General features: G+C 37.9%; 1 protein-coding gene across 1 annotated transcript in view; it reads left to right on the forward strand.

The window, feature by feature from the left end:
• Positions 1-9,150, forward strand: part of CYTIP (cytohesin 1 interacting protein) — a 29,436-nt gene extending 20,286 nt beyond the window's left edge. Inside the window, exons 7-8 of the mRNA XM_011991864.1 lie at positions 5,533-5,599; positions 8,022-9,150. Of these exons, the coding sequence (XP_011847254.1) occupies positions 5,533-5,599; positions 8,022-8,488 (534 nt within the window). The 3' untranslated portion in view covers positions 8,489-9,150. The remainder of the gene's footprint in view (positions 1-5,532; positions 5,600-8,021) is intronic.
• Positions 9,151-9,713: the final 563 nt, after the last annotated feature.

Consider the following 9,713-nt stretch of genomic DNA (forward strand, 5'->3'; position numbering starts at 1 on the left):
AGATTATTTTGGACTTACTGTAGCGATAATAACTATCTGTTAGGAATGAGTTTTGGTTCTTTTTCTTACCTTACTTCACAGCTTAGGAGCTACCACAGAACAATGAATAGAAACCATAGTTGTAGGCATCCTTGTTTTATTCTTGATTTTAAAGAAAATTCTTCCTAATTTCTTTTCTATTAGGAATGAGCTATCTTTCAGAGTAAGGAGACTCCCTTCTATACGAAGTTTGCTGGTAGTGTTTATAGTGCTTGTGCATTAACTTTTATTAAATACTTTTTTCTGCATCTATTAAGCTGGTCTTCTCATTTATTCATTTGAAAAAATTCTGTCAATATGTGAATGAAATTCAAATATATTCTAGTATAAAGCTACCATTTCATTTCTAGGATAAACCCAACCTGGCTTATCCTTGAAATTTATAATTTGTAAATGTAATTACAGATTTGATTTGCTAATATTTTATTTAGGATTTTGAAAGATAGTCTCATTTTTCAGGTAGACTGGCCTGTAATTTTCTTTTCTTAGATTATCTTTTTAAGTTTTGGTATCAAGTTTACTAGACTCTTAGCAGGACCTGTTTTCCTCTTCTTATTTTCTGGCAGAATTTTAATAATACCATCTGAATCATCTTGGTTTAGGATTCTTTTTTGATGGGAATACTGTTAATGAACTGTTTCAATTTCTTTATTAGTTGAGAGACTACTCAGGACTTCTGTTTTTTTTTTTTAAAGCCAGTTTTAGTGACTTATACTTTTGTTAACAAAGTTTTTAAATTTGTTAACTGAGTTGATGGTAAAATATTATTCTGATGTTTTAAATTTTTGTCAAAAATTGTTTGAGTGTACCCCATTTTTTTCTTGCATCTTATACCACTTTTTATGCTTCTTTTTTTTCTTGATAATTTTCTCTACAGAATTTTCTATTTTTGGATCTTCTAGAAAACCAATATTTGTGGACATCTTTAAACCTTTTTCTGGTTGCTTTAAGATATTCTTTTGTCCTTATTGATCTATGGTTTTACTACAATGTAATTAGTTCTGGATTCATTTCTAAATTTATACTATGTAGAACTTATAGTGCTCTTTCTGCTCAAAGACTTTCTTTAGCTTTGGAAAACTATCAACTCAATCTTTTTGGAATATACCTTCTATACCACTCCTGTATTACCTTGTGGAATTCATATTAGACATAGTTTCTTGATTTATCTTTCATGCTTCCTAATGACTATTTCATAGGTCTTTATTTATATTTTTGTGTTACATTATTTCTGAATTCTTTAGTAACATCTCCAGAAATGTTCTTGCTAGCTGTTCTGTGTAGAATGTGTTCTTTCTATTGAGTTATAAAAATTACTTTGTTATTATCTCTTAGTTCTTTTTCATGTCTATCTGTTCTTGTTTTTTTCATTCCAAAGTTCTTGTTCTTATAAACATTGATTTTATTTATCTCTCAGAGGATTAGAAACATTCTTATTTTAAAGTCTTTTTTGGACACTTTTCTTTTTTCTTCTGAGACAGAGTTTTGCCCTTGTCACCTAGGCTGGAGTGCAGTGGCATGATCTTGGCTCACTGCAACCTCCGCCTCCCAGATTCAAGGGATTCTCCTGCCTTAGCCTCCGGAGTAGCTGGAATTATAGGCACCCACCACACTCGGCTAATTTTTTGTATTTTTAGTAGAGACAGGGTTTTTGTCACGTTGGGCAGGCGGGTCGCGAACTCCTGCCCTCAGGTGATCTGCTTGCCTAGGCCTCCCAAAGTGCTGGGATTACAGGCATGAGCCACCACACCAGGCCTTGAACACTTTTCTATTTTCATTTGATTTAGAGAATCCATGTACAAATTATCAATTTTAAAACCTTTTTTATCATTAAATATCTGTGAGTGTCTGGGGATTTAGATTGCCTACTTCCCTTGCATGGCATATAGCCTCTCCCTTCAGCACAAAGTGATAATTGGATGCTTGCCCCCACTCAGCATTTCAAGGCTACCAATCCAGAGCCAGGTCTGGGGGCTTAAATGCCTTCCCTGGAGACTCAGTGAGCTGTTTGGCTCAAGCCATGAGGCTGTGCTTAGGTACTCCTGCCTTTCTTCATACAAGCTCTACATGAGCCATAGCCAGCAGCATCAGCTTTTCTCAGCCTCCTCTCCCAGTGATGGAGCTTCAGCCAATGTTTTTTTCTTAAGCAGAAAACCTGGCTCAGACCTGTGTTTCAGATAGGTGCATTTAAACCATATATTGCCAAAAAATTTCTTTCTGTTTGTCTGTGTCCAGAAGACTTTAAGTTTCATTCTGCTTTCTATCTTGCATGTCTGTCCTGTTTCTAATCTTGAAATTATGAGATTCCGTTTATCTCTTGAGCCAGAAATGTCTTGGTCTGACCCATAGCCAAAGTCAGGCTGGTTTCCCCTCCACACAATGACATTTACTTTGTGCGTCCTGTGTAAGTGAGCATTCTTTCCCTCAAAGACTCTTCTTGGGGCCAGGGGCTCTTCTTTAGAAACAGTGGTCCTTTCTGATCCACATTTTCAGGGATTCCCTTTCTTCTGACCTATGATTCAAATGTTTAACATGAAAACAGCACATCCAATGGGCTAGCTGGGCGAGCTAGTTTGTAATCTACTTCTGCTATTTACTGGGTGTGTAGTGCCTGGGAAATATTTTGTTACACTGAATATTCATTTTTGAATGTTACTTTTTAGGGAAGTTATGAAAATTAAATATCATGTTATCAGTGAAAATGCAACTGAAGTACTAAAGTGCCATGGAAATGTTCAGCTGTATTTCAATCCTGTAGATTGAAAGCATTGCAAACTTCTTTGGAACCAATGTGTGACAGCTGACAGTTGTTTTAGGAAGCCATTTTTTTCATGTATTCATTCAACCGTTATTTACTGAGCAGCTGCTATGTAGCTGGCACTCAACTGGGCACAGTGAGGTGATGCTGCCCAGCAGGGTTAGATCTCACTTGTGCTTTAATTCTCATCTAATGAGAGCTCAGATATGTCCAAATATACAATTGTGATGTCAGTAATACAGGCAGAAACAGACCCAAAGAAAAACAGGGAAGCTTGGTTACAGTTGAAAAACCCTTAGTCACTCTGACACATCTGCTCTTTACACTGGTATTTTCTTGGTTTAAGTGACGACAAACTGAAATGACTGGGCCAAATCAACAAATCAGATATTGCAACACCAGTATTTTTCCAAAAATTGACTATATGGCCAGTGCTGACGTTGTATTTTTAGATAGTAAGTGCAGAAATGTAACTTCCTCTTCTTTCTGTCTCTAGTTTTTACTGACCTATCCCTATGCTCCTCCACTGAACTCTAGTCTCCTGTAGGAAATAAATCTCTTTAAGAAAGATGAAAGGGTTTGGTATGTATGCCAGGTACTTGTTGCCTTATAGTCCCTATGTCCCTAATTTTGACCTTTGTATAACCACAGATTTACGTAGTTAAAAGCTGGGAATAAGATAGCATAGCAGTCCTTTTTTTTTTTTTGGAGGCAGGGTCTCACCCTATTGCCCATGCTGGAGTGCAGTGGCATGATCACAACTCACTGCAGCCTCAACCTCCCGGGCTTAAGTGATCCTTCTACATCAACCTCTTTTTTAAAAAATTAATTGATTAATTAATTATTTTTGAGACGGGGTTTTGCTCTTGTTGCCCAGGGTGGAGTATAATTGCGCCATCTCAGTTCACCACAACCTCTGCCTCCTGGGTTCAAACGATTATCTTGCCTCAACCTCCCGAATACCTGAGACTACAGGTGCCTGCTACCACACCCGTCTTATTTTTGTATTTTAAGTAGAGATGGGGTATCGCCATTTTGACCAGTCTGGTTTCCAACTCCTGACCGCAGGCAATCCACCAGCCTCAGCCTCCCAAAGTGATGGGATTACAGGTGTGAGCCACCGTGCCCAGCCTCCTCAGCCTCTTAAGAACTGGTGTGCACCACCATACCCAGCTAATTTAAAAAAGAATTTTGTAGAGATAAGGTCTCACTATGTTGCCCAGGCTTGTTTCAAACTCCTGGTCTCAAGCAGTCCTCCCACTTCAACCTCCTAAAGTGCTGAGATTACAGATGTAAGCCACTGCCCTCAGCCCTCAAAGCAGTATTATAGCTATTCTAGACTATATTATGGTACAGAAAGAACAAGAAGTTGACTGAGTCAAGCATTTGATTGATTTATTGCTCGATTTTATATTGGCAACGATAAGGGTTGCTGTTAAATGTTACTAGTATCAAGGTTTAGAAAATTCTGCCCAGTTATTGTTCAATCTTTGAAGACTGAGGAATAAGCCATGTTCCCCTCAAGCATTTAATGATGTTCTTGCAATTTTATTATTTTCTTTCCCTTAATCCTTCCCTAAATATACATTTTTTCCTCTTCCTTTTTAGCCTTCATCTACTCCTTGCAGATTGCTTTGTGGGAAGGACTGCTTGTTTCAACTAGGCTGTCTTTCCTTTGGCATAAGAGTCCACAGGCAAACCTGAGCTCTGCCCACTTGCTGGGCTCGCTATAGGGACCTGAACTGGCAAAGGAAGGGGAAGAGGAGACGATAAAGAATGGGAGAGAGTGAGCCTATAGCTGTGTTTTTTTCAGATGCCTTCTGCCTGGTTTGTTTTACATTGCCATTGCCTCAGTCCCCTCTGTGGGATAGGCCAGGACTTGTGTGCTGTCTTGACCCATGTGGCAGCTACTTAGTTTCCACTGTGGGCCTCAGCTCTCCTGTGCTGGGGCAGCCAAGAAGGGAAGCAGTTAACAAGTTAGGGTACTTAGCAGTGTTCTAAGTTTAGCCCACTAAGGAAGCATTTCAGACAGTTCTGTTCTCTTTTTTGGTGTGGAAAATAAATAGCTGTCCAAGCCAGGTGTGGTGGCTCACGCCTGTAATCCCAGCACTTTGGGAGGCCGAGGTGGGCAGATCACGAGGTCAGGAGTTCGAGAATAGCCTGGCCAGCATGGTGAAACCCATGTCTACTAAAATTACAAAAATTTGGCTGGGCATGGTGGGGCGCAACTGTAATCCCAGCTACTTGGGAGGATGAGGCAGAAGAATCGCTTGAACCTGGGAGGTGGAGGTCTTCAGGCTTGTATGTTGATGATGATATTTGTAGAGCGTTAACTAAGGTCTAGTCACTGTTCTAAAAATTGTACATCTATTCACTCATCTAATCCTCATAACATTTCCAGGGTTTAGGCTCTATTATTATCTTCATCCTACAGATGTGGGAATCCTGGAGTATAATTGCTTGCCTAAACAGCAAGTACATTTTCACAGACGCAAATAATCTTTTTAAAATAATTTTTTAAATAAAAATATATTTTATTGTTTTTTTTCAAAGAAAGCTTGTTGGCCCAATATCCTCCTTTTATACAGCAAAAATATTTTAAATGGATGAGATGGATTGGTAGTACTAGAAAGAAAGGTAAAAAATTTTAATGACAAATCTCAACACCTAGAATTAAATTGCTAGCTTCACTGGGGTTTCCTAATAATAAAAACTTTTTTTTTTTAATCTCACAGCAAACTTTGAAACAAAAATGGGTGGAGTACAGATCTCTGCAGTTACAGGAACATCGTCTGCTTCATGGTAAATGCAATTTCCTGTTCAGAAACCACACTAACATTACTTCTTTCAGTATTTCTGCCTCTAAGTTGTTTTAAGATTATCATCATTATAAGAAAAATTTGACTAGTGCTGGTCAAAGAAACGGGTCTGTGTTTCTTTGGCATGAGCTTTGGAGTGGCTGTATTTGGAGGAGGCTCAAGGCAAGTCAGATCCACTACTCTATACACACACACACACACACACACACACACACACACACACACACACAACGCAGATGCGCATGCGCACATGCACACTGATGCACACGCTCAAAAACAGGCATCTGGAGATTTTAGAAGATCATTGGGGAAGATTGCCTGACTTTCCTTCTACTTCAGTGAATGAATTACGTTTCTGAAAAAATCGTGGCTCGGGGCTGTATAGTTTCTAGAAGCTATTAAAGCTGGAATGGTTGCACACTTATTGGGTAGAGCTCCTGTCTTTTGTTTAAATTGCATAAGTTGCGTTTATTCAGAGAATTTCTTTTTCATGGCCCCCAAGACCAAGACAGAAATGTGTAAGATTATTACAACAGTAAATGCATGGCTCTTGCCATTGAGTGCATTTTTAAGGGAAGGGTTGAGTTTAAAATGTGTTAATTTGCTATTTGCTGTGTGACAGATGTAACCAAAGGAATGAACTTTTGTGTGCAAATAATTCACTGAAACCACTATGTGGGTGCGAAATATAGGTTATCTCTTCTTTGAATAGCACCAGCTTAAGTCTCTAACCTAGAATATTCATTAAAAGTGATAATCAATTTGTTTACCAAAAAGATAACAATTTAATCCCTAACTAGTCACTAATTTATGGCTTAGATTTCTGATATAAAGTTCTGTGTTTTTTTATTGAAGTGTTTGAAACTTACAAACAAGTTACTTGTCTTTTTTATATTTTCATTTAATATTTTTAAAAAATTCATAATAGCTTTTTTGGGTAGTGAAGTTTGTTAGAGAAGCAGAAGTATTTAATACAAAAACTTCTTTGTGGCCTTGTAAATTCAGCCACCTCCTTGCTTTCTTTAGATGTGAGGGCTTTTTAGCCTCATTTCCACTTCTGGAGCATCCTGAATGGCCCAGTGAATATAAATTCTTGCTGTTCTATAGGAATGGCCTTGTATTATAGACAACATTGTTAGGTCAGGGTCCTCATAAAGGCATTGTTGTATACATTTTTTTGAGCAATTGAGGGAGTTCTGCTTTTTCTAGATGCATAGTAAACATCCAGGGCATGTAATTCTATAAGGCAATTGCTCTCAAATCAAAAGAAATTCATCACTTATTGCAAGATGAAATGAAGTAGGTTGTATTAGCAAAAAGGAAAGCATTATGACCAGTCACTGTGGGGCTGGTTGTACTCAACCTTGCAAATCATCTGAAAAAATAGTTTCTTTTTATATTATCAACCAAGGACAAAAGAGAGCAGCAGTAAAGATAATCAGTACAAAATAAAACCATTTTGGAGTGTGCAGTATTCTATTATTTTTTTTCTGAAGCAGAGTCACTTACTGATTATGTTTTTCCAAGGCTGGTATTACAAGTTCTCTCTCTCTCTCTCTCTCTCTCTCTCGATACCAACCAACTCAGTTAGTGTGGAAGCAGGGAGGGTCGTATGGACAGGGTATTGGTATGTGATTAACATTCTAGTTTGAAGAGCCAGATGTATGTTGTGAAGGATCAATGAAAAAAATATAATCAAGCAGATACAATTCAATTTCTTCAAATAAATTATTACTTACTTGAGGACAAGGATGCTTTCTGGGTACAGTATCATTCCAGAGAATTTAAGTATTCCAAAATGAAACTTGGAATATTGAGGTTGGAAGATACATTTGATTTCACAAATCCTTTCTCTAAGAAACACTTATGAATTATCTGTTCCATAATTTTTTCTATATACCTCAAATGATTTTATAATAATTTTAGAATTATTTTCAAAAGACAGTACCTAACAATCAGAGAAACTAAATGGAGAAAATCATGATAGCATTTCCCAGGTGTATTCTATGGAACCCCATTTCTGTGAGAATTATAATAAAAGGTTTCAGGGTTATTTAAATTGAAGAAATGATCATTTTGGAGATTCAGATGTCACATTGGTAGACTGTCAGTTGGGTTGAACTGTTCTCATATGAAACATCTTGTTTAAATTTATTCTAATATTATAATTTTTGTGACCATGGAACCTTGGTCTATGAACAATAGTTCAGGAAACCCTACTATACGGTTTATCAAATGGCCTCATAAACAGTTACTTATTCATGCACGCCAAAGCTCAGTGAAAAGTATTTTTCACACTTACTCTTTCTTGTGTCATTCAAAGAGAAGTTTTGATGCAGCGTATTTATTTGTAGGAAATGATGAACAGGTCCATTTCACAGTAGACTTTGTTCTCTGTGCTCTAGGTGATGCAGCTAATTGCCCCAGTTTGGAAAACATGGACTTGGATGAATTGTCTTTGTTTGGACCCCTGCCTGGGCCAGGCCCAGCCCTCGTGGACCGGAATCGATTATCCAGTGAGAGCAGCTGTAAGAGCTGGCTGAGCTCCATGACTATGGACAGTGAAGATGGCTACCAGACGTGTGTGTCTGAGGACTCCAGCAGGGGTGCCTTCAGTCGGCAGACGAGCACAGATGATGAGTGCTTTATCCCCAAGGAGGGGGATGATTTTCTGAGGAGGTCGTCTTCAAGGAGGAACCGGAGCATCAGTAACACCAGCAGCGGATCCATGTCTCCCTTGTGGGAGGGCAACTTCTCAAGCGCGTTTGGGACCCTGCCCCGGAAGAGCAGAAAGGGAAGTGTCCGGAAGCAACTCTTGAAATTTATCCCTGGCCTTCATCGTGCTGTGGAAGAGGAAGAAAGTCGCTTTTGACGGATTGTGGTGTCCTTTCAAATTGGCTTATTTCACAAATATCTCTAGACTCACCCACATCCCAGCTTGGTGGGAAAGTGCAGAAGAATTGCAAAACTGACATCCCATTTCACAGCAATAGTGACCTTTATTTAAATTGTTGTGTCATAGTTTTTGCTTCTTACATCATTTTTCAACCTGAACAGCTCAATTTCTAAGCAGACAGGGAAACTAAATAATAAGTTAATTAATATAACAAACATGAAAGTGCCTGCTCATCCCAGTACTGTCTTTGAAAGCAAAACTAATATTTATTTTCTAGATTATCCCTGTGAATAATTGATAACTTTTGGAGTCAAGTATGAATAAACATTTGGCAGAATATAATAATCTGCACTGTTTTCTATAGGATAATTGGTGAGTTATAAAATCTCAGGTTTGCTTATGCCCAGTGGCTTCTGGGGAGGCTTAATAATAGGCAGTTTTGAATTTGTTCAAACCTGTAATGACTTGTAAACAAAGATGACCATCAACCCTTTCTCACATCTATAGTGACAATAAAGCGGGAAGTATAAGATTTAATAGGAGGGGTTAAGGTTCATGAGAACCATGGAAAGATGTGGTCTGAGATGGGTGCTGCGAAGATCATAATAAAGTCTTTTTTATAGTCAGTCTAAACAAAATGGGTGGGGATGTCATGTTTTTTGTCCGATTCAACTTTTGTTCTGCTTAAACATTAATGGCAAATCTAGAACTCTTCGAATCCTACAACTTTGCAATTTTTTTTCTACAAATGTCTAACATCCAAAACGTGAGAGTTGTGAAAAGGACTTTGCTCCTGTAGATTTTTTCATATTACTTCTCTATATCATATATTCTAAATAGCTATCACTTCAGCAGTCTTTTGCCTATTGGTTATGTTAGTATCACATTACTTCTAGCCTTTCAATTACTCCATGTTTTATTTAATATCCATTAAAGTCTATCAATTCTCTGTTCTGGTGGCACAGCTGTTCATTACCTATATTCTAGAGTAGACAATCTGGACTATGTAATAAATAGTCTGCTGATTTTAAGTTCTCTCTCTCTCTCTCGCTCTCTCTCTCTCTTTCTCTCTGCGCGTGTGTGTGCGTGTGTGTGTGTTTGGGAGAAACAGAAACACTTCACTTTAAGTAGAACTGCTAAATTTAAGTAAACTTCTGATTAAGAAATGAGTTATTTTGAGAAAAAAGAGGGTAGGGTAAGG

The sequence above is a fragment of the Mandrillus leucophaeus genome, unplaced genomic scaffold (genome assembly GCF_000951045.1).
Source record: "Mandrillus leucophaeus isolate KB7577 unplaced genomic scaffold, Mleu.le_1.0 Scaffold110, whole genome shotgun sequence".
Classification (NCBI taxonomy): Eukaryota; Metazoa; Chordata; class Mammalia; order Primates; family Cercopithecidae; genus Mandrillus; species Mandrillus leucophaeus.